At 34.1% G+C, this 24,233-nt stretch overlaps 2 protein-coding genes across 3 annotated transcripts; one reads left to right on the forward strand and one right to left on the reverse strand.

The window, feature by feature from the left end:
- Positions 1 to 200: 200 nt before the first annotated feature.
- LOC133190761 (uncharacterized) lies at positions 201 to 14,149 on the reverse strand. The gene is made up of 23 exons (XM_061326452.1): positions 14,060 to 14,149; positions 13,863 to 13,909; positions 13,609 to 13,698; positions 13,240 to 13,295; positions 12,277 to 12,352; positions 10,775 to 10,921; positions 10,428 to 10,575; positions 9,176 to 9,302; positions 8,783 to 9,035; positions 8,373 to 8,515; positions 8,002 to 8,171; positions 7,088 to 7,219; positions 6,565 to 6,714; positions 6,280 to 6,391; positions 5,995 to 6,177; positions 5,632 to 5,771; positions 5,175 to 5,393; positions 4,137 to 4,389; positions 3,672 to 3,835; positions 3,158 to 3,353; positions 2,822 to 2,983; positions 2,251 to 2,361; positions 201 to 2,147 (listed from the first exon to the last, which is right to left on the reverse strand). The coding sequence occupies exons 2-23, from the start codon at positions 13,894 to 13,896 to the stop codon at positions 2,031 to 2,033; spliced, it is 3,183 nt and encodes a 1,060-aa protein (XP_061182436.1). The 5' UTR covers positions 13,897 to 13,909; positions 14,060 to 14,149; the 3' UTR covers positions 201 to 2,030.
- A 3,303-nt stretch (positions 14,150 to 17,452) lies between these two features.
- On the forward strand, positions 17,453 to 23,700 carry LOC133178872 (uncharacterized). 2 transcript variants are annotated; one of them, XM_061313542.1, is made up of 4 exons: positions 17,453 to 17,558; positions 21,951 to 22,625; positions 22,732 to 22,923; positions 23,036 to 23,700. In XM_061313542.1, the coding sequence occupies exons 1-4, from the start codon at positions 17,508 to 17,510 to the stop codon at positions 23,666 to 23,668; spliced, it is 1,551 nt and encodes a 516-aa protein (XP_061169526.1). In that variant the 5' UTR covers positions 17,453 to 17,507; the 3' UTR covers positions 23,669 to 23,700. The 2 variants fall into 2 exon arrangements, with proteins under 2 accessions (XP_061169526.1, XP_061169533.1); XM_061313549.1 differs by having other exon boundaries at positions 22,738 to 22,923.
- Positions 23,701 to 24,233: the final 533 nt, after the last annotated feature.

Raw genomic sequence — 24,233 nt, forward strand, 5'->3', positions numbered from 1 at the left:
ATGTTTAAAACAGGATTAGAATATTGCATCAATAACTTTCATTGATTTGTTCTTGAATCAGCTACAATTAATTTAAAAGGATTACAAAAAATGGAATAATTCAATTAAATGCATTGATACAACTAGAAAAAAATACTGTAACTATGGAAATTTATTTTGTCAAGATGGTAATTTTTTTTGGATAATAACTCATTTATTAATTTTTGTAAAAAAAAAAATTATTCCTTTAAAAAAATAGCACAAACCTAAATACAGTGTATGTTTCTTATCTATTGACATAATTCACATTTGTACAAATTGAATGATTACATCATTGCGTTTATCTCAGAAATGCACAGTTTCAAAAATTCTGAGGATGCTGTTCACAACACTCATAAATTTTCAGATTTACAGTACCTCTTATATCTATATTTAAGTGAATTAGCATACACTACTACACGTAGCTTATAATAAATGTGGGGTCATATGGAGAATTAGCATACACTACTACACGTAGCTTATAATAAATGTGGGGTCATATGGAGAATTAGCATACACTACTACACGTAGCTTATAATAAATGTGGGGTCATATGGAGAATTAGCATACACTACTACACGTAGCTTATAATAAATGTGGGGTCATATGGAGAATTAGCATACACTACTACACGTAGCTTATAATAAATGTGGGGTCATATGGAGAATTAGCATACACTACTACACGTAGCTTATAATAAATGTGGGGTCATATGGAGAATTAGCATACACTACTACACGTAGCTTATAATAAATGTGGGGTCATATGGAGAATTAGCATACACTACTACACGTAGCTTATAATAAATGTGGGGTCATATGGAGAATTAGCATACACTACTACACGTAGCTTATAATAAATGTGGGGTCATATGGAGAATTAGCATACACTACTACACGTAGCTTATAATAAATGTGGGGTCATATGGAGAATTAGCATACACTACTACACATAGCTTATAATAAATGTGGGGTCATATGGAGAATTAGCATACACTACTACACGTAGCTTATAATAAATGTGGGGTCATATGGAGAATTAGCATACACTACTACACATAGCTTATAATAAATGTGGGGTCATATGGAGAATTAGCATACACTACTACACATAGCTTATAATAAATGTGGGGTCATATGGAGAATTAGCATACACTACTACACGTAGCTTATAATAAATGTGGGGTCATATGGAGAATTAGCATACACTACTACACGTAGCTTATAATAAATGTGGGGTCATATGGAGAATTAGCATACACTACTACACGTAGCTTATAATAAATGTGGGGTCATATGGAGAATTAGCATACACTACTACACGTAGCTTATAATAAATGTGGGGTCATATGGAGAATTAGCATACACTACTACACGTAGCTTATAATAAATGTGGGGTCATATGGAGAATTAGCATACACTACTACACGTAGCTTATAATAAATGTGGGGTCATATGGAGAATTAGATAGATACATATATATGAGTTTACATATTTTATAAAAATACAAAAACAAATTACAATTATGCAGGAGGGAAAAGAAAAAGATAAATATCAAAATTAAATGAAAATAAGTATTGCATCTAGCCAAGAGCACAGCAGTATTGCAGGGACTTCTGGAACACTTCCAAAGGCTGTTAATATAATTTTTGGACAGAATTTGACAAGATAATCAAAAACAAAAAAACACACAAAAACACAAGCTCAAGTCCTGCCCAGCATAAAATATGTTGAGAAAATATTACAAATATGTATTTAAAGTGGGACTTTACACTGACACTGGAGCTTCTTATAAATTAATATGTTTTGAACTTGACACGTCATTCAAAAATATGTTTTCAATGCTGAGAAATGTAACAGTAATGTTTTATAGAATCAAGTTACCTGAAAGAAAAGATTGTCACTTTTTAAACAATTCAAAATTCACCAATCAACTTTTTGCAATTAAAAGATAGGTTCAGTCTTTTTATAAGTGGAAGCCATTATCCTTCAGTTCATTCTTGTTGCCATCTTTTATTTCTTTTTCTTGGGGAGGGAGTCATCACTACTGCTAGGGGAGGGCGATGCTGGGGGAGGGAAATCATCTGCAGTGAATCCTGATCGAGTGTGGGCACTTCTTCTCCCGCGTACCTAATGAAGATCAATAGATTTATATTAAAGGATTCACCAAGAATTTCTGTCTAAATTTATAATAAATTCAATACTCATAACAAGACGAACTATATAAACTGACCCCATGAAAGCTGGCCAGTGAGCCCATCAGATTCTCTACACCTCGGGCTCCTCGCTCCAGGGCAGTCTTCATATCTTTGTCCATTCCAGGGATAGAGATATCTCCAAATACCTGTAATATGCAGGCCTACATGTACATACATAACTTAAAGGTAGAATCACAGATTACCTTGAAATCTTTTACAAAAAGGGAGAAAAAAGAAAACTATTATTCCTCTAATGCAATACCATCAATGTAAATTTTGTGTAGATGTAAGGGAGGAGTGGGTGCAAGAACATTTGTATTTAATGCAAAACAAGCAATTAGTAACTTTCTTTAAAAATATTCTTGTTTGAAGCTGTTCATTTTATTGCAAAACTTGCATCATCATGCAGATCAAGGCAGACAAAATAGTTCCTTGTTCATATGAAGATTGTCCCATGGATTCACTTAAATAACAGAATAATGAAAATTTTAAGATGATTTGGCCTACTCGTTCAAAATTACCTAATCTATTTTTAATTCCACAATGTGTTTCTAGAGTCATTCAGATTTTAAAAAACCCTAAATAAATGACTGGGATAATACTGACCTCAACAACAGCTCCATCTGGCAGCCTAAGGAAGTGCCGGTAGAGTTCACGAAGTCCATCCAAGTGGATAGTGTGGATGGAGACATGAGTTGTGATTTCCTTCTTTCCCTTTACTGTCTCTTTGTGTTCCACTCCACTCTCATCCCAAATACTTTCCTCCACCTAAAAACAAAGAAAAAAATCTGCATAATTTTGATTTTGTTTAAAATAAAAATTAACTTTGCAGACTAAAATTAAACATACCTTTTTTGACAGTTTCAAAAGATACCTTGAGTATTTTATTTTACTTCAAGCTATAAGAAGAAGTTTCCGGATTTTTATAAAAGCTTCACTTACATCTTCCTCCTCCCAGATATAGTCATACACCGCTGTCTTCCTCCTCTCTCCTTCCTCCCCTCTCCATTTCTCTGCCTTCTTCACAATGTAATTCAGCTCCTGATTTGAAACCTCAAGGTCATAAGGCAGGAAGAAGTTGTCCTCATCACCATGGAGACGCCAGTACACATCCAACAGACGGCCATTATTGTGTAGTCTACAATTTGAATGGCAATTTTTTGCACTCAAATATACATATACATTTTAAAAATAACCTTTTATCAGTTATATTATATACTGTAAAATCACATATTTTTGTGGGGGTCAAATTTTTGTAGCTACAGGAAAAATAGAGGTTGGTTGGAATTAGATCTCATGGTTGAAGAATTGTTGAGTTGCTGCGTATTTAAAAATTACATGTCATTTAAATGTGTATAAATGTGTACATAAAACTGCTAAAATTCAACAAATATTATGATATTCTTACGTGTTTTAAAGTATGTTATGAGGAATTTTAGATAAACTTTAATTTTACCTGAGAAAGTACATATACAAGATGGAAGCTGACATAAACATTGTAAAGGTGTAGAGGAAAGCCACAATGAAGATCCCAGCCAAACCAGAACCCTCCAGCCGCAGGAAGTGATAGTAGAGCTTCACCACGTCAGCCTGGGGGTAGATTGAAGTGTCCTCATATCTCTGAAAATAAAACATCATCAAGTACATCCATACTGAAGTCATCACTTCATAAAACATCATCTAAAAATAATTTCATACAAAGTATTTAATGTTCAAGTATTTAAAAGATTTAACATGCAGCAATGATATTATGAATTTTTTTCCTGCAGATTTCTATTAAATTTGAATTCATAAGTTAAAAATTTAATTTAAAATTTTCTTGTTCCACAAAAACTGAAAGACTGAGTCAAAATCAGAATGAATATTATGTCTTCACACAAGTTCTACATCCCATTCACATTTCAGTTTTACTTATCCATACCTTCAGGCTCATGTCCACAATGAGGATAAGGATAGGATCTAGGAAGGTGAACAGTCCATAAGCTACGACAAATTTACACCCAATGTCTGGGAATAGTCCAAACAGCTTCTGACAGACCCAACACAGGACCACAAGCAGACAGAACACTACGATGTTGGTGAGGGGGCCCAGCCAGACCACCCCAATCTCCTCCCGAGTGGCCATCAGAGTGCTCTGGTAGTTCAGCTCTACTGTGTAGGGCAGGAAGTTAAATCTGTATATAAAGAGTTTTATCAAAACATGAGCAACATAGTACTGTAAAAGTCTGCAATTCCACTTTTAAAATTTCACAATTTTAAATGCACTCAAAGTCATTGAATTTCTTACGATCAAACATCTGAGATTTTAAATTTTTCTTTCTTTACAAAACAAAGTTGTGAGAAATTATTCATAAGAAATGTTATTATTAACCTAGGGTTTCTTTATGATTTCCAATAATTCACTATTTTACTATTTCAGAATAGGAAAACAGGGTTTTAAAGTTCAATGTATGTAACTATATGAATGCTTACATTGAAATGGCTATAACATTCATGATGGTTTAATGTTTGTAGAAAAATTCTGTGATTGCAAAGACAGTCAAATTAAAATCACTGTAATGTACTTCATGTTTGCAGTATGTTCATTACATTAAGGTGAATAGATTTAAAGTATTAATCTCAATTTACATAAAAAAAAAAAATAGCAAAGATACAGATACATAAGATTACTATAACCCAACTATCATTTGCAATAACTTTTTTTTGCAATTGGCAGTTATAATAAAGTCAATCCATGACAAATATATTTTTGCGACTTACAAAAACATTCTACATAGCTTTATAAATAGTTTGTGGTGATAAATATTTGCAAGTAAATGAAGTTCGTGAAACTCGCAGATATTTTTAGCACACAGATAAAAGTTGGTTTATAGTATATATTACGAATTTCCCCTACAATAATCGATAAAAGTTTAAAAGATTGAAAAATAAAGCACTGCAAAAAATCTTCCTCACTCACTTGTTGACAGGGATGTTGATTGCGTTGAGGAACATCCACTGACCAATGTAGTGGTTGTACATACGGATGAAGAAGACGATAATAAACATCAATAACATGCCCCAGAATTCCCTGCTTCTCCACTCAGACAATCCCAGCTCTGCCATAAACTGTCGCCCCACATACTGCAACTTTTTGTTGGTCCCACTGGAGGTGTGACCTTTCTCAGCAAAAGGAGGCCTGTTTGGTGAAAAAATGATATGAACATTAGACAAAATCTAAAATTTATGTTAACATCACCTTTAAGAAGCTAAATGTATGTTTTTTTTCCATTACATTTTGACCAATAATTAATGTTTCTATAATACATAACTTTTTGTAAAGAAAAGGCACATTTGTAATACATGTACCATTTTACCTTCTTTAACTCATGCTATAGTATAAAATCATGTTTTTGTTATATATTGTGATAACTCACTGGACAACAAACGAGTGCTGCTCAAGTTCCTCTACATGAGTGAGTTTTTTGCGGTTGACCGGTGGTTGGAGGATATGTGTTCGTGGTAACAGGGAGTACAGCTTGTTGTGGTACACCTCCACAGGATTGTTCAGGTATTTCTGTCATGTTAATGTGTACATATTGTATCTTATTATTTCAAATGTCACAAACTCTTCACTATCAATATATCATTAAATAATGCATGAAATACATTCACCTATTGCTCTCTATTAGATTAATATCTTCATAAATGCACATTCTTTTCTGTAACAAAAATATTTCTTTCTCTTATCAAACGAAGTCTCTACTTTAATGTATTATGCCAGTGAGTTTGACATTAACCTTATAGTACATCCCTGGCATGCCATCCACAGGCCTGAAATCCTCTTCTTTACGAATGGCCTTCAGATCATTGAGGTCAGCTAATGCCTCCTCTTCAGCATCATCTGAATCTGAATCCAGATCCACTTTTTTGTCTTTATGGATGATTCTTGATCCAAAAGTGGTAGCAGCTGTGGAAGGCCTCTGTTGTACAAGACATTTATATATATTATTCTGTAATAAATATTTCAGAAATCAATTGTCTCATATTTCTAGTTTGTGGAATCAAAATTTTAAAATATGTACCTTGTCATCTGATCCAGCTCTTTCATTAAGCTTGATTTTGGTTGCTGTGGCATCTGACTTGTTGCCATCAAAATCTGTCCCTGTTGGACTGGTCAGACTGACACGAGAGGTACTATAAATAAACCAATATTGATTCTTAACAAGTTAAACAAAAGCTGATAAAAATCAAACATCAACATTATACCAATCATATCTTGTTCCCTGTACTGGTTCTCAGGACACGTTTTCCAGCTGATCAATCAATAATGTATGTAAAATTTGTAGGTCAAAGTTTGAAGGTTATACCTGGGGTCAGAGCTGATAGATGACATTGACCCTGGGATGGGTTCCTCTCCATCACGACACTCCTCCCCTTGATTGACACGACTGGGAAAACCAGTAATGGAGGATGAGAATTCCAGCTCCACTTCGTACTCTTTCTGGCCTGCCAGGTGTCTGGTAATGTAAACAAAAATAAGTATTATAAGCTTTCCTTAGACATATTCGATGTCTTTGTGGTTGAGCCAGACCATGAAATTAGATGAACAACAAACTACACACTTTACTAAAGACAGAAAAGGAACATCGACATAAATGGAATTTTTGAAACAACCATGCAATCTAATCCCCATGAAAATTAATGAAACCACAGTTTTGTTAACTTGCTTGACAATTTATCCAAACACTCCAAATGTAATTCAGAAGTCATCCTTTGAATGAGTCAAATTTAAGTAATATATACAGTAAAATTCCTATTTGACTCATTTAGAGCATAACAGGAAAGTTTACCAGTTTTCTTTAAACATTTAAAACATACATCTACACTCACCTTGGAAGTTTAATGATCTCAAAGTACATGTTACAGAGCCAGTGGTCCATGTCTGAGGCCATCAGTTCCTCAATCTTCTCATGTTTGTCCAGAACATGGTCTAATTCACCTCGCAGGAATGGACACTTGTATCTGTGAAGGATAATGGCAGATATTCAATGTCCCAGAGAAATGAATCATACATTGTAAAACATGCTTACAGCGAACACTTGTAATGAATTCAGGCTAGCTGAGTTAAAGCAAAGTGATTTTCATTCTGCATGGTTTTAAAAGATATCATAAACTTAACAGATTATAACAAATTATGTTTATAACAAATCAAAATTGTTTGTCCCTGGCACTTCATTATAAGCCTGTTTTACTATCATACAAAATTGAAGCATGGATTCAAAAATCATTCATCAGTATTTTAATTGAATATCTAACAAAGTAATGCTTGTACCAAGGATAACAATTTGATGAAGAAAATATTCTTTAGTGCCATACATAAGTTAATGTGTTGAATAGGGATCTTATTGGTATACCGGTATATCGTGATTTTTTTTATTGTGTAATACACATCGTGATACAGAGACTAAAATACCGGTATCTGGTACATAATTATAAATTCCAGAAATTATTCATTTATTTGTTCAAACTATTAAATAACAATTACAGGAAGTGTAAAGAATGTTGAAAAAAGTTAAACAATGGCATCCAAACATGCTTTATATTATAAAAATAAAAATTGAAAAAGTGAAGCTATGTTTTTATAGCATCTTTGTAGGATATATGGAAACTCAATGGAATTTGTTGTAAAAATTGTGTGTAAAAATATCACAATACTATCATGATATTCTAGCTGGGAAAAAATTGTGATGTTTCACGATACAGAATTCTAGGCAATACCCATCCCTAGTGTTGAAGGTACGTACTTTCCCTCAATGATATCAAACTGTCCATCACAGATAGGGAAACAGCCCCAGCCCACCACACGGTCAGTCGCCACGACAGCACCTCTCAGCAGAAACAACTCAAACATCAGGATCATTCCGGGTCTCAGAGAGGCTTTGGCTGGTAGAACAGTAAACACACTCTGGTCCATCTATCAAGACAATTATAAATCTTTTTACCATGTCTAAATTATCCAGTGCATTCAATATTTCTTCTGTTGAACTTATGATGAAAATATGGTTTATGTTCATTTTTACTACAAGTATTTTTTTTTACATTTATTAGAAGTTGTAAGTAAATTAGATAATGAATTTGCAAATTTTTTTCTAAGAATAGTTTAAAGAAAACTGACTTTCATTTCCACATTGTAATATCTGCCATCATGGTTTACAGGCAATGTTGCTGCACCCCAAGTTTGACCTTTCAACTTTGACCACCTCATGTTGTGGCCTCCAAGACGATTGTACAGGGACACCATCATGACATATCTTCCCCCTGTATTAATAAGAAAACAATGAAATTAAATTCATTCCTTTGTTCCAAATTCCTTCTATGTGATTACCAAGAACCCTCCATGAAAAACGTTATCAGCAACATGTCTTGCTTCTATTCAACTTCTAGTTTGCCTTCCATCATTGTTTCAAACAGGTAGAGTAACAACTTGTTAAAATTGCTAAAATTAAAAAGATTCTTTTCAATAATTTAAATCTTCTTCATGTTTTTATATTTAAAATAACCACTAATCCATCGGTTGATTATGACCTGGAAGTTTGTCCCTGACCCCTCTCAGACACATAAGCTTGATCTGGATTGGTTGTGGTGTTTTGTTCCAGTCGACCTTCCATCTCCGGCTCTGACTTCCTCCATACACCCCATCAGCCAACATCAGGTCCCCATAAAATGTCTGGACCTCCCCCTTCCTCCTCTCCAGGACGCTGATCAGCTGACTCTCAGCTCGTCTGTAGGCTCGATGGAGACGGTCCATTAGCAGTTTCTCTCTCTGTCTCAAGATCTCCTAAAAAAAAGATGTGTGTGGGAGAAAACCATAATATTTTGATTTACCTTTGAGAAACTTACTGCTCTAGGAAGTTTATGAAAATTTCATATCAATATCATCTGGTACTACAAGAAAACATAATGGAGTGTTTTGCTAACCTCTCTCTTGGCTATGTCTGTCCTGCTGTCCTTAGTCACTTTAGCCATCCTTTGTTTGGCTTCCTCCTCGCGTCTGAGAATCTCTTCCTGAAGTTTTCTCTTTCTTTCAGCTTCCTGATCTAAGTATCTAGACAAAGTAAGACAAAGTCAGTCATATTTCTCAGCTTCTTAGGCTTGGCATTTAGCCAGTCGGAGTGACATGACTTACTATGTGCTATGTCATATGAATCTCATGTGAATGTGAATCTCATAATAAGATAACTTATAGTATATGAATCAGAACAGTGAAATGACTTACTGTATTTGAATCTCATAATGAGATAACTTACTGTATGTGCTAGCTTATAGTGAGATAATTTACTGTTTGTGAACTTCTTAAAGTGAGTTGACTTACTGTATATGTTAACTTGTGTCACAGATAACTTACTGTACATGTTAACTTGTTGTGTCAGAGATAGCTTACTGTACATGTTAACTTGTTGTGTCAGAGATAACTTACTGTACATGTTAACTTGTTGTGTCAGAGATAACTTATGTTAACTTGTTGTGTCACAGATAACTTACTGTACATGTTAACTTGTTGTGTCAGAGATAGCTTACTGTACATGTTAACTTGTGTCACAGATAATTTACTGTACATGTTAACTTGTAGTGTCAGAGATAGCTTACTGTACATGTTAACTTGTTGTGTCACAGATAACTTACTGTACATGTTAACTTGTTGTGTCAGAGATAACTTACTGTACATGTTAACTTGTTGTGTCAGAGATAACTTACTGTACATGTTAACTTGTTGTGTCAGAGATAACTTATGTTAACTTGTTGTGTCACAGATAACTTACTGTACATGTTAACTTGTTGTGTCAGAGATAGCTTACTGTACATGTTAACTTGTTGTGTCAGAGATAACTTACTGTACATGTTAACTTGTTGTGTCAGAGATAGCTTACTGTACATGTTAACTTGTTGTGTCAGAGATAACTTACTGTACATATTAACTTGTTGTGTCAGAGATAGCTTACTGTACATGTTAACTTGTTGTGTCACAGATAACTTACTGTACATGTTAACTTGTTGTGTCAGAGATAACTTACTGTACATGTTAACTTGCAGTGTCACAGATAATTTACTGTACATGTTAACTTGTAGTGTCAGAGATAGCTTACTGTACATGTTAACTTGTAGTGTCACAGATAATTTACTGTACATGTTAACATGTAGACTTATAGTTGTAGTGTTAGAGATAACTTACTGAATGTGCTCATCTCGAAGTCTCTTTTCCTCCTCTTGAACCTCCTCCAGAGAGATTTGACCAAGCATGACCACATCATCCTTAACTCCTTCTTCAAAGTCATTCAGATAGGCTGGATACTCTTCCTTCTCCATTGCGAGCTTTAATTCTAGCATGAACAATTCATATCATAATATTCATATTTTGTATTAAAAAATTTCATGTCTGAGAAACATCCAAAATGTACCTCAAAATGTACCTCTTCTATCACAGTATGATGGATATCACATTTTTTTTTCATCATTAATCATAAGATATCATTGCAAAAGAAAATCAAGGAAAATTTTTATTCATACTAACATATTTACCTGAGATCTTCTCATATTTGGGAACGTGTTCTTCCCTGGTGAATAGAGCTGGGGGATCCCTCTTGGTGACAAGGTCTGTCTCCCCCTCCTCTAGACTGTCTATGAGGCGATACAAGTCAGGAAGTGTATCATCTCTGGGTGGAGGTACTGAAGAAAAGCAAGAGTGACCTCCCTTATTAGCACATCAAAGCTCTACACTCAGTACACAGATTTATTACAAATTTCTATATCCAGATAAAGAAATCACTCCACTGCTTACATTCAAATCACACATTTGAAAAGGAAAAATATTGTGCAGCACTTCAGTGCACTGCAAAATAAACTAGAAAAAGATTCTCTTTTTGCAATAGTGAATTATAAATCTCAAATTCAAAGTGTGTAAACTGTAGCTGCAAATGCTGTGCAACCATTTCTCAAGTATTTTCAACCATTTTATAAGTATTTTTTTCATTGTTTTAAATCTAAGTAAATACAAAACATACAACCTATGGATTGCTCTGCATCATCTGAAAATTCATACATGTATATCTGTATTGTTTAAATCATTGTACAATAAAAATACTTCAGAATTAATCCATTGACATTAGGATTAATCTAATTTTTTTATAGACCAAGATATATATTAATCCTGCCTCCAATAAAAATCTTGAAATTTCATTGGTCAAGATTATGCATGTACTTTAAAACAATATCATGCCCCTCCGTGTGATCTACTGACCCGCTATCAAATTCCATATACAGTTAAACTTCATTATCTCGAACACCAATATCTTGAGTACTATGGATAAGTCAAAGTAATTTTGCAGTCCCAACGACCTATTATAAAAGTATTTACATACTACCCCACTATGTGTCCACATACGTAATATTATCCTGCTACAGATACATTTGTAGAATAATTATTGGCTAATCACAGATCACATTACAACCTGAATTTTTTTTATACACCAGGGGTGGATTAAATATCAGGCATAAGACTCAGTTCTGCCTCACCATTTTACACTCTGGATGACTCCATATTAGGTCCCAAACTAACTGTGTAATGAATAGCAGATAAAACCTAACACAAAACTAAAATTCAAATCAAATACAATCCCAACAAAAAACAGAAAAATATGACATTGTATTAATGTGCAAAAATTGTCATACAGATTGATTTGAAAAATGAAACTAGAAGCAAAAATTAATTAACTATAGGAAGAAACTATGCATTAGCTGGTGAATTTTTAAAATCCAGTTGTTTACAAAAACTGCACTTTCATTAGCAATTGAGTAAAATATCTTACTCAACAATTAAACATTTCTTCTGCTTTCACTTTTACACTACAATGTTTTTTTTTAATTTGGGGGAAAGGGGGGGGGGGGGGCGTAAGTGTTTGCTTTTTGTCTGCCTGTTTGTTTATCTTTTAAAGGGGTGTTCACCTCCTCTGACTTCTTGTGTTGACTGCATTAATAACTGATGTACATGTATTAAGTCACATTTATGATCTCCTTGTGCTTACCATACTGAATTTCCTCCTCTTCTTCTGTGGTATCAAGTGTCATGAACTCCATAGTTTCCTTAGTTTTTACTGAGGTCTGAAAAGAAACAGTGAACACCTTAGTTATTTCTTCATATCATACAGACATATATTGTTCTTAGACAACTTTTATGATTGCAAATTTATCCTAACTATAAATAACACAAAGTAGACTACAACAAAATAGTACCTAGTCTGTCTAATCTAGTACATCTAACAATGATGTGCATTGAAATGGTAAAATTTTCCTTTTGAATGAAATGTTTTGAGCTTTCTTTTGAATGTTGGTTGTTACATAATGAAAAGCCCATTTCTTCAGAAAGGAGAAAATGGTATATTGTAGGGAGAGTGGATGGGAAAATGTCAGTCTGTACTGAGAGAGAAAGAGCCCTCAATTGTTGTAAATTTTCTCACATGCTTCATATAAATACAACAGCCAATCAGACTGGCAGTCTACATATTAAACACTGGGTAAACATGTGTTCAATCAATACCCATGTTGTTATAACTTCAATAAACATGACAAATACTTATATGTAATAATGTATATATTTGTTGCAATATATGTACTTGAGTTTTACAGAAACAGGGATCGAGTCTCTCACTCTCTCCCCCAACTTCCTAAAATCCCCATTTCAGCAAAACTGACATTGCTAATCTCAGAGAGTGGGGTGTACATCTTAAAACACTGCGACGAATATTGGTTTCTCAATTCTAAAGAAATGGGTGTGTCATTAATAATATTATGTAACAACTGACATTCGATAAGAAAGACCCAAATGATCCATTCAAACAAAAAATTTTCTACTTCAATGTCCATCATATTGTACCAGGATTGATTACAAATACTGATATGATTACTTAAAGGTCAAGTTTGATGAAATGTAAAATTACATGTAAATGATTAACCAGTTCTAATTAATTACATTATATGAATAATAGTACCTGTACTGTAGATGTTTTTGTTGATACCTCTCCATTTTGCTCATCCTTCATAACATCTAAGGTGAAGGAAAAAAGTATGCATCATCAAAACAAATCATACTTAGTATGAATCCAATCCTATTATCAGATTTATATTTAATTACATGGAGAAATCTAATAATTGGTGAAAATGTAAAATGTAACATCTAATAGGTATTCCATCTTTTTACAATTTTTCAAGTGCACATGAAAACAAAAACAAAACAAAGCTAATTGAAAAGAGAAAAATATTCAATGTCTGGCTACAGTATCATGAAATACTTAAGACTTCATCTTTTAAATTAAATTAAGATATAATTAATTTATCATAAACGATACACATGTATATACCTGTCTTTGAGTCTGATTTGTTATCTTCTGTTATCACTGTTTCTCTATTTTCTTCCTCCTCTGTGGGAATTTTTGTTCTTACTTTCTTTCCTATAAAATTTTGAATACACAAAAATATATAACAAAAAAACAAAATGAAATCAACTACGACTTTTGTGTGTTACTGTGGATGTAAATTTAGATTAGTCTGGAATTTTGCAATGCTAGGTATCATCAAAGTGCAAAATAAAAGTATGAAACTTTTGCATAAATACCTTTTTTGTGGGGTAACTTGGGTTTTTCTGCCATATTGGGAACTTGACTACATGAAAGCAAAAATATGCAGCTTAATTATTTTATCATATTCCAAATGACTTTTATTGTCCTTTATATAAACATGAAAAAAAAGAAAACAATATTTACAAGTTATGAAAAGTGTTCTGTAAGTGCTTATTCGAAATATTCTATTTACCTTTAGTTGCTCGCACCTGTCAAGCGGTCGCCATTTGTAAACAATATGGGGTGTAGGGTGACGTCATTTCTACGGTAGGTAACTCTGAAAGAACAAAGTCGGCAATTTTATTAATTATAGGAAATGGATACTTCGTTGATAACACTAATGTATATAGTGAACACAGCACCGACCTCTCTTGCTCTTTGAATTAACATAAAAGGTATTTTTGTCTCATTTGAATTTTATCAATTATTGACAATTTAGTCTAGGCCTACCTGACCATAAAAAACTATTGGAGTGCTTTATCATACATTTACGGAAGCGTATTAGGGCCGCAGCAGTATTTTTTATTAATTTGTTTACAAATTATTTTTTTGTTATAACAAATTACTAATCTGTTGTAACAAATTACTAATTTGTTATAACAAATTACTAATTATATAGGCGAAAAATCAGAACATTCCAAAAGAATATGGTGTATAGTTATTGCACAATCGCAAGATAGACATTCAGGTTGACGTTCTTTGTCTAGAAGATATGAATGAGTAAATCTTGAATGTCGAATTCGTATTCTTGAAATAATGACTTCGTCCTGACGTTTCAGGCCGAAATCAGATGATTGATTAACTTTGTGTTGTATTGCATACAATTTATTATGATCACAAAAATCCCAAATTATCTGCCAGAGAGAATTTACATAAAGTTTTACTAAATACTTTAGATCGGTGTAAGGAATTCGAAAAGAAACAATATCATATTGAAGAGCAGTATTTGCAGAACTATCGGCATTGTTATTACCCGGAATACCAATATGACTCGGAATCTAACAAAATTCGACTTCTTTACCTTGTTGAGTCAGATGATAGAACTTAGTTAATATATCCAAAATGTAAGGGTGATCTGTGTTCATATGTACTCTAAGCATGAGAGCGAGTCTGAAAATATTGTAAACGATTTTTCACTAGAAGTTTTTACTGATATATTCAAAAGGTAGACCTAACGTCATAAATTAATATCACAATTTTAATTTGGAAGAGACACTCTTGGCCATCATTACCATGCACTTAAGTTTCTCTGCTTAATATCCAGGAGCAGAGAAGATTTTAAAAGAATGAATGTATGGGCTTCGGAACCGGGGGGGGGGGGGGGGGGGGCTTAGCCCCCAACTTTTTTGCAAAGATAGACATAATATAGGCATTGAAAATTGGGCTTACCTTTTTTTGTTGGTAGCCCCCCACTTTCAATTAGCCCCTACCCCCACTTTCAATGGTTTTTTTTTTTTTTTTTTTTTTTTTTTGGTTTTCGTTTTTTTTTTTAAGAACAAGATGTGTTTGTGAAACACTGATGCCCCCGTATGGCAATTTATATCAAAGGTTAAACTTTCTCAAATGCAAATCAAATATGTTGGTATCCAAAGTAAGGTTTTGTCTGGAGGAATATACCTGTGAAATATGAAAGCCCCAGCAGCAACCATTAAATAGATATGGAAAAGGTTAACGTTTTTTCAAAAGTATGTCAAACATCAAGGTCAAGGTCAAATGGTCAAAATTAATGGTGCCCAAGGAAAAGCCTTCTCCCAAGAAATACACAGGTGAAATATGAAAGCCAAAGCACCAATCATTCAAAAGTTATGATCAATGTTAAAGTTTTCAAAAAGTAGGTCAAACTCCAAGGTCAAAGTGTCAAAGTTGTTGGTATTTAAAAGAAGGTCTTGTCACAAGGATTACACATGTGAAATATGAAAGCCCTAACACCAACCGTTCAAAAGTTATGGCCAAGGTTAAAGTTTTTCAAAAGTAGGTCAAACTCCTAGGTCAAGGTCAAAGGGTCAAAGTTGTTGGTATCCAAAGGAAGGTCTTGTCACAAGGATCACACATGTGAAATATGAAAGCCCTAGCACTAACCGTTCAAAAGTTATGGCCAAGGTTAAAGTTTGGTAAAATTTTGCAAAACTGGGTCAAACTCCAAGGTCAAAAGGTCAAATATGGTGGTACCCAAAGAAAGGTCTTGTCACAAGGAATACACATGTGAAATGTGAAAGCCATAGCTCCAACCAATCAAAAGTTATGGGCAAGGTTAAAGTTTTTGCGGACAAACAAACAGACGGACGGACAGGGCAAAAACTATATACCCCGAATCTTCGATACGGGGGCATAAAAAATAAACGATCTTGTAGGTATATAGTATTGGATGGGATCGTTTCCCCAAGCACCAGAGTAGAATGAGTGAATATTAAATCCAAAGGAATCCAATTTTAAAAGGACGGTAAGTTCTCTAACTTGGTGGAGTGCACACAGGATTCGGAGTTATCTCTGACTGTATTCACCAAGCCTGTTCAAAATAACTAAGACAAATGTGCACAATTAAAGGATCGTTAAGCCACTACACTGACTCAGACATTCTAAAACCACTTCATCTGCGAATACGTACAAGAAAGAATTAAGATACTTATATCTATCATCTCCATCATTCGTCATTAGTCAACGGTTTCTCAAAATCATGTGCAGACATAAAGGAAACGAGTATAAGGGGGTACTTCAAGTACTCTGGTAAACTTTCCCTGTACAAAATTTCATGAATTAATTAAAGTATTTTAACTAATTGTGATACTTCCTGTCATAAAAGAAAAGGAAAAAAGTGTACATGTATTTCATCTAGAGGGATGGAACCAAGATTTTTTTTTTCTAAAAGGAATTAAGGGAGTTCATTTCCATAGAAAGGAAAATCCACCCGAAAAAAAAAAATGTACAGGAAAAAAAACCCTAGGGTTCCTGTCAATCACCTGTCAGTGATCAAGTCTTATGATTTTTTAACTTAATTTCAATTTGACTTGTTTTAGCGTATATTTGAATGATCATAAGGAACACCATCTAGTTTAATCAAATATGCTGTAGCAAATCACTTTCACACACATAATCACACTCTTTCATACACGCACTTAAACTTCACCCTAGACACTGTACAATATGGAACAATGATTTCGCTGTACGTGCAGAATTTTTAGTTCAAAGTAACCAAGAAAAGAAAGAAGATCTAGGTGTCAAATACAGACAAAGCATACTTCCAATTCAGGCGTTTTACCCTTTGGTTAGATATATCTGATGTAGGTAATGGTTTGTTCAAGCAAATTAAGGTTGAGAAGTCAGACACTTGAGCCACGTTTAACCTTAACAAAAAGACAAGCTTTTCCACTCGGCTTTTATGTAGAGTTTATATATACTTAAAGAAAATCTTGATAACATACGTGACATTTAAAGAGACCCAGATAAATCTCCCTGTGGTTGGGCCCCACAAACAAAAATAATCTTTGGTCAAAAGCTGGAGTGTGTGTTTTTCTACTTCCTGGTTTCTTAACCATTAAATGCAGGTAGTTGTTCTTATGAGATGAAAAGGATAACGACGTGATATTGTCACCAGCCCGGCAGCTGATTGAAACAGAAAATAATAGCCGAATATCAAGGAAACGATGAGGAATTTTATCCATTTAGTGATTATAACGGTTGTGATTGTAATACAGGTAGGACATTACGGGCTATTTATAAAATATTACGTTGTTTCCTCCGAGTCAACAGGTGTCTGTTTAAGAATTTGTTAGAATACATGCAAATCGGTGTTAAGAAATCAGTCAGTAAATATGAACTATATACATACACAAGTACATGTAATGATAGTTTAAATGGAGCGTCACTGGGTTGTATTCAGTATTTTTGATACATGTAGTGGGTTGAGTTTGGGTTATTAACGACTTCACTCTCAGGAAAACGACTTATCATATCATTTTAAACAAAATAGCACAAGATAAGTGAAGTGAATTCAAAATTTTGCCGGGCAAGGGAGTCTTATAGACTGTTTGACCTTCAACCTCAACCAGGCACAACTTTTTTGAAGCTTCTATAGGTGTTCATAACATTTTAAAGAAAAATATACTTAGTATATCTGTTTTGTTTTCATTGATGATGACAAGGATTTACTAGTTGACACTCTATGGTAAGCTGGGGAAGAATCTCTGCCAATGTAACGTCATGTACCTGGGGAAGAACCTCTGCCAATGTAACGTCATGTACCTTTTTTATAGGTTTGAAAATGATAACGCGGAGGAGGGGGGGCATATCCCCATCTAAACCCGCCATTAAATTACAAATATTTACGTTGAAATCTTTTCATGCGTACATTTAATTAAATGAATAAACAGTTGCTTGTTGGGGGAGGGGGGTATAATACATGTACCTCACCATAACTGTCTTCGTGTATATGTACGAAAGATGATACTATATTTGGGTATGAGGTGCGACTAGAAAAACGCCCTGCCGTCTTTGGCAAGAAAATAAAATTCTCACCCATATAGTCACATTTTAATCCTCAGATTTTCTGACCTATTAAAAAATTTATAGATGGATTTTTTTATCTATGATCTATTCATATATAATATTAATGTCACACACAGAATTAAGCCACAAGCCCAAATGTTTCGTCACAGCCAACACCATTGTTTAAAAAAATATTTTGTTCAAGATGAGATGAAATTGAGTTATAGTAAAGATGTCGAAAGCTTGCAAAATTCCGTTGTCCCATTAAAAAAAATATAGTACAAAAATGGAAAGCATTGGATTTATACGACACACTCTGTTAATTCGACCCACTTCAGCATCTGTGTATTGACCTATACCTTGATGATGAAATAAAATTCCAATTGACTTCCTTGTCAAATTAACATTTTTGTTTCTTTGACCATGAGAATGTTCATCAAATTAATACATGTACATGTATATGAGTTTTGTTTATTCTGTCTAAAACATCGAATCAAGTTTACTATACACGTACATGTACCAATGTGCACAGGTAAGTAAATTTCATTTATTCTGCCACGATGGGACTGAAGCCACATTTCTTTGTTCAGTTACACAATGGACCAAGATTTCTTCATCACGTTTGTTTGTCCTTTGAGACATATCATTAGAACAACCCACTCGAAGAGACCCTCGGAATAGTCCAATTGGCATCCTGGATAAGATGTAATATAATACTGCCGTTAATAAGCTCGTACTTTTAAGTTTTCAAAGTTTATGTAAAGTGATGCTTGGATAATCTTTTCAAACATATTATATTTACAGTGGGTCTAATTTGTAGAGTAAAATCTACGTGCAAAATACTTAACACGATTCAAAGTCATGCAGCATGTTTTAAACGTTTGAGGTTTTATTGAATTAGTTAAAAGTGCATATTTTGAAATGTTTATTGATATATGTAAAGAAATCTCATCTTCGAAATTTGTGGTAGTTTAGGTTAGATTTAGTTACTTGATAATGCTTGCATGGGGAATATACTTACAATACAAGTACAATGAATAAGTTTATAAAGTTGAACGATACAGATGATACGTAGTATGTTATTTCACTCCAAACTTCCTTCCCCGCTCCCCTGTACTAAGTAGCTGCATGTGCTGTTTTTCTTATGTTAAGTTTGCCTTAAATGATAATCCAGGAAGACCGATGACACAACATATTTATATATATAAATTCTGTACAGGATGACTTTAATTTAAGTTTTCCGGAATCTACTAGGAATTTCTTGAATGGGTTATTCCAGTGAGGTCGGAGACGAAAACCAGTATACTTTCTATCATGTCCAACGCATTTTTCATTACTAAACAATTACTTTTAAGTTTGTACAATGGGGTTTTCCGCAACAGTGGCTCAAGGGCCACAGCCGACAAGCATGATGGATAGAATAATCATCGACAGGTACATTGGCGAGCAGCTAGGAGATCGGATTGAACGTAGACTTGTATTTGGTCTTATTTTTCTCCATTTCTGGTACACCTTTGCATATATATTTCTTGACATAACTGAATATACCAAATAATAAATTATAGCTATTCTTTTCCATTCAGAGCTGCCCCCTACACAATAAAACCCAAATTAAACTCTTTAGCAAAAAACCTACCAACAACAAGACAAAGCAAAATTTCCTCTTTCTTTTTAGCACGAATGCATTCTCTCCTACCTTAAGCACATTTATTTAAAAAAAAATCCCCTAAATAATACATAGATAAATTGCTTAGAACTTATCAGTAAAAAAATGTCAATTTATTGTTTGTCTTCGTCTACCTGTTACGACTAGATAAACACATTATCTCATGTCATACGATGTCATAAATTCGATAAACACAATCCATTAGGACTGGAGTTAACTTCTATACACTTTCAGCAATATTTGATATCCGATATTTTTTATTCATCTTAATAATAAAATAGCATGTATAGACATATTAAACAGATCCTATACATACTGATATTTTTTCTGTAATCACAGATCATACAATTTTTTTTCAATGCATGTAAATGCATTCCATTTTTAATGTTGTTGGACTGTACGCCGTCGTTGTCTCTCTTATTACTGTTGTCCGTCTAGTTGTCCGTCTTTCCACTGTTATCAGTCTTGCTAATACTAGTATGTTGTTTGCCATGCCACTGTTGTCCGTTTTGCTGTTTGTCTTTCATATGCTATTTGAAGTTATTACTTTTTTAATAACTCAAAATTAACCGAATGAAATCAAAGTATTTGCCACTGAGCTAAAGATTAAAGCTTGTATAAATATCTTAGGACAAAAATGTTGAAATTACAAAATATCTTTATTCTGGGTAAAAATATGTAAAAATATACATTTTTTGATTAACAAACACATAGCGTAAAGGCCCATTATACCTTAAAGATACACTTTTATGTCACAACATTTGTATCTTTCCGAGAAATATTTAAGTCCATTTAGTCAAGGGTCATATCACAAACTTGATTTACTAGTAAATGCCTCATGAGTTGTGTAGCATAGTGGTTAGCGTGTTTAAGAAAGAATATTTATATCCACTAAATATCATATCCTTAATTTCTTAAGAAAAACATTGCCATTTATCAGTACCTAAACACCACTAAGCATATCAACTCTACAGATTTCTGGTGCAATGACTGTCCTAACAATGAAACGTACAATGACGTACATATATTTCATCTACTAAATCTACTTTAAATGATTATTTGCACAGATATAAGTATAAACAATAAAATAACGTTCCAGATATTGCAGAAAAAAATTACATATATAACACACTTACGTGGGTTATGCATTTCTTCTGCAACAGCTGCAACATCAATTCCCGTACTAACAACCAAAGAAAGCATTTTGTTGTTTAAATGATATATCCGGGGTTTTTATTGCTTGGCTTCGAACCCCAATAATGGCACGTTTTTTTTATATCATAGAATAATTTTTGCCAAGAGAATTTTCTTGAGAAAAGTTTTGGTTGTCATAATTTCATACCTCTCAAATCTCAATAATAAGAAATTTACTCTAAACACCAAATTCACAAATTAAATATGATTTTTATACGTTTGAAGCTATGGGCATTTTGGACTCCTTGTTCGCCCATCTCCTTTACCCCTACGAAACACACACAAGGTCCATATGTAGTATTACCAAATCCTACACTGTATGCTTCCACATCTGACAAATATCGCCTAGTTGGAATGCAAAAAAGTTTTGATGATCTTAAAACAAAGATCGAAGGCATTTACGAGTTATGACAGTATGTGACACTTCTTTTGATGCATATTATGCCAAATACATGTAAGCTTATCATTAGCCAAAAAGGTTAAAAGATATTATAAAACAGCTACGACACAAACAAAAGGATTTAGAAGAATTCGGGGGTTAAACAATATCATGCTTTGTAGAAAATATGTATCATCTTTTTGTTTTTGGCTTTTTAAGCTGATTGTTTTAATTTTTAGACATATTATAAATAAACAAAATATTTTCCCAGTATAATAACAATTACTATATCTCCTTGTTCCATGGGGTTTCGGACTTGTCCTGTGTAAACTACTAGTACATGTATATCTCTTGCTATTGTAGGACTCTACCCTCGCCGAGGATCCATATGCTTGCTGCTCTGCAAACTCTAACGATACAGGATGTTGTTTATGTTCATCAGAATATTCCAACTGTTCCTCTGTAAATTCGGATTTTAAAACCCTCATTAACACAGACGGAGTACAATGCCTGATTCGTACCACGACCCTGTCAGGTGTCAGTACGTCCACAGGTACCACAACAAATACTGTAACTTTCGAGGAGACAACTCTCACAGAGTCCTCGACTTCAGAGGCGGAGGAGGAACAAACATTCACTATCTGTGTTTTACAATGCCCATTGGGATTTTATGAACAAGATCAGAACTGCCAAAAATGTGATGACCTGTGTAAAAATTGTACATTTGAAGGTGGCTCTGTTAAGTGCTTAGAATGCAAATATGGTATGAACAGTACCGAGCACTGTTGTCCCAGAGGAACTCGGCAGAAATTAGCAGGTAACGTGACCATCTGCGAGAAGGAATCCACACCTATTACACAAGACGATGGCGATGTTATTCCTATCATTGTTGGCTGTGTTGTTGGCGGCGTGGCAGTAGTGGTCGTTCTTGTTGTTGTCGTTTGCTGCTGTCTTCGAAGAAAATCGGAAGGTCACAGTCAGTCAAACGATCAAGAGAGTGGTGAAAGAACAAAACGTCCAATCAGCCAGTTGTTACATGTAAAAAAAAATTACATTTTTAGATTAGATGTAACCACTCTGTGCATGCATTGAACACAATTCCAAAGTACATTCTGGTATTAAAGACTATTTCTTTTATTTTTAGGATAAGTTCAAGAAAAAAAAGAAAGATCCTTCTGAAGGTCAGCTTCCTAGCATCGAGGAATTGAGGGGCATTGACAGACACCCTAGACCTTACGAAAATACAGCCACTATAGACCATAGAAGGATTGCCATTGGAGCTCAACAGGAGCAAGACAAGAAAGGTCGTTATATCAAAGACCCAACAGAAAAGAACGTAAGTCCATAGATACATGTATTGCAGAGGTTTGCTTGTATTAGGTATCAGGGCATGTTTTTATCTTTTTTAGAGAAAGGCAACATTTCTGATGCTTTCTTGTGTTTTGTAGAAAAAAACTCAGAAGAAAATCGATCACGACGAAGAACCCCAGGAGGTGTATGAAAATCAAGCAACTATAAATTTACAAACACAACAGTCCCAGTTTCACAAGAAAAAGAAGGGCCCATTCAATAAGTTATCCCAAAAGTTGAAATCTAAAAAGGGTAAAGATGATACGCATAATGGGAAAACAGAGTTACATGCACCAGTGGGGGCTCCGACAGAAGAGTATGAAGAGGTGAATCCCCCAGCTTCTCAAAGTAACATGCCAACAGAAGCTTATGAAGAAGTAGGATCTAATCAGCCAGATTTTCCGCAGGAAGTCTATGAAGGTGCAGCACAGTCAAACTTCAATGAAGACCTACCCCAAGAAGAGTACACAGCCATGGACCCAAGTACACAACAACCGACAGAGGAATATCTACCAATGAACATCCAGAGTACAAAAAAGAGCAAGCCAACAAAAGTTCGTAAGGCGAAAACGAAGGAAGGAGCAAACAATCCGGTATTTAATACAGGAGAAACTATTTATGAAAACATAGGTGGTGATGAAGGACATTACCAAAATTTTCAAACTCTTCCACAAGACCCAAACATGCCAGAAGAGGAGTATCAGAATTATCAGGGCCCATTATCCAAGTGAATCCAATATCTCGTGTAAGGAAAATGTTCCTTGTTTTTAAGTTGGGTAATACGATTGGTCACAAGTAAATGCGCTGATATTCGTACGTGTAAGGTAAACAGTTTATCCAAGTTTCCTTAGCATATGAATTCTTAACACTTGACTTGGATAAGATTAGAGCATGGGTTTTTTAAAATGGGGTCTAGAGAAGCGATTCGAGGAATCGATTATATACCTGGTATGAAGTGACTGTATATTTGTACAAAATAAATATAACTACGTACATGTACGTGCAACTCCTACTGATAAGATAAGAAATATTAACCTATTGAATACTTGGGGGGGGGGGGGGTGCAAGAATAGCTTTGAATTCAAGTGATTTATGTATATTTGGGGGAGTGAGTGTAGTTGTTTTGTTCTTTTTTAATTTTTTTCAATTGTCAATGTTTCCGAAAAACCTAGTCATATTAAATTCATGTATTCATCTTTTATTCTAATACTTTATTGCCATTTGTTTTCTTTTATTGAACAGTAGACTCTTTTACAAACATCAGCATTAATACGTATAATGAGAATGAAAGCCAAT

The sequence above is a fragment of the Saccostrea echinata genome, unplaced genomic scaffold, assembly GCF_033153115.1.
Source record: "Saccostrea echinata isolate AGI-Se365-2 ecotype Australia unplaced genomic scaffold, CSIRO_AGI_Sech_v1 ptg000001l, whole genome shotgun sequence".
In the NCBI taxonomy this organism is placed as follows: domain Eukaryota; kingdom Metazoa; phylum Mollusca; class Bivalvia; order Ostreida; family Ostreidae; genus Saccostrea; species Saccostrea echinata.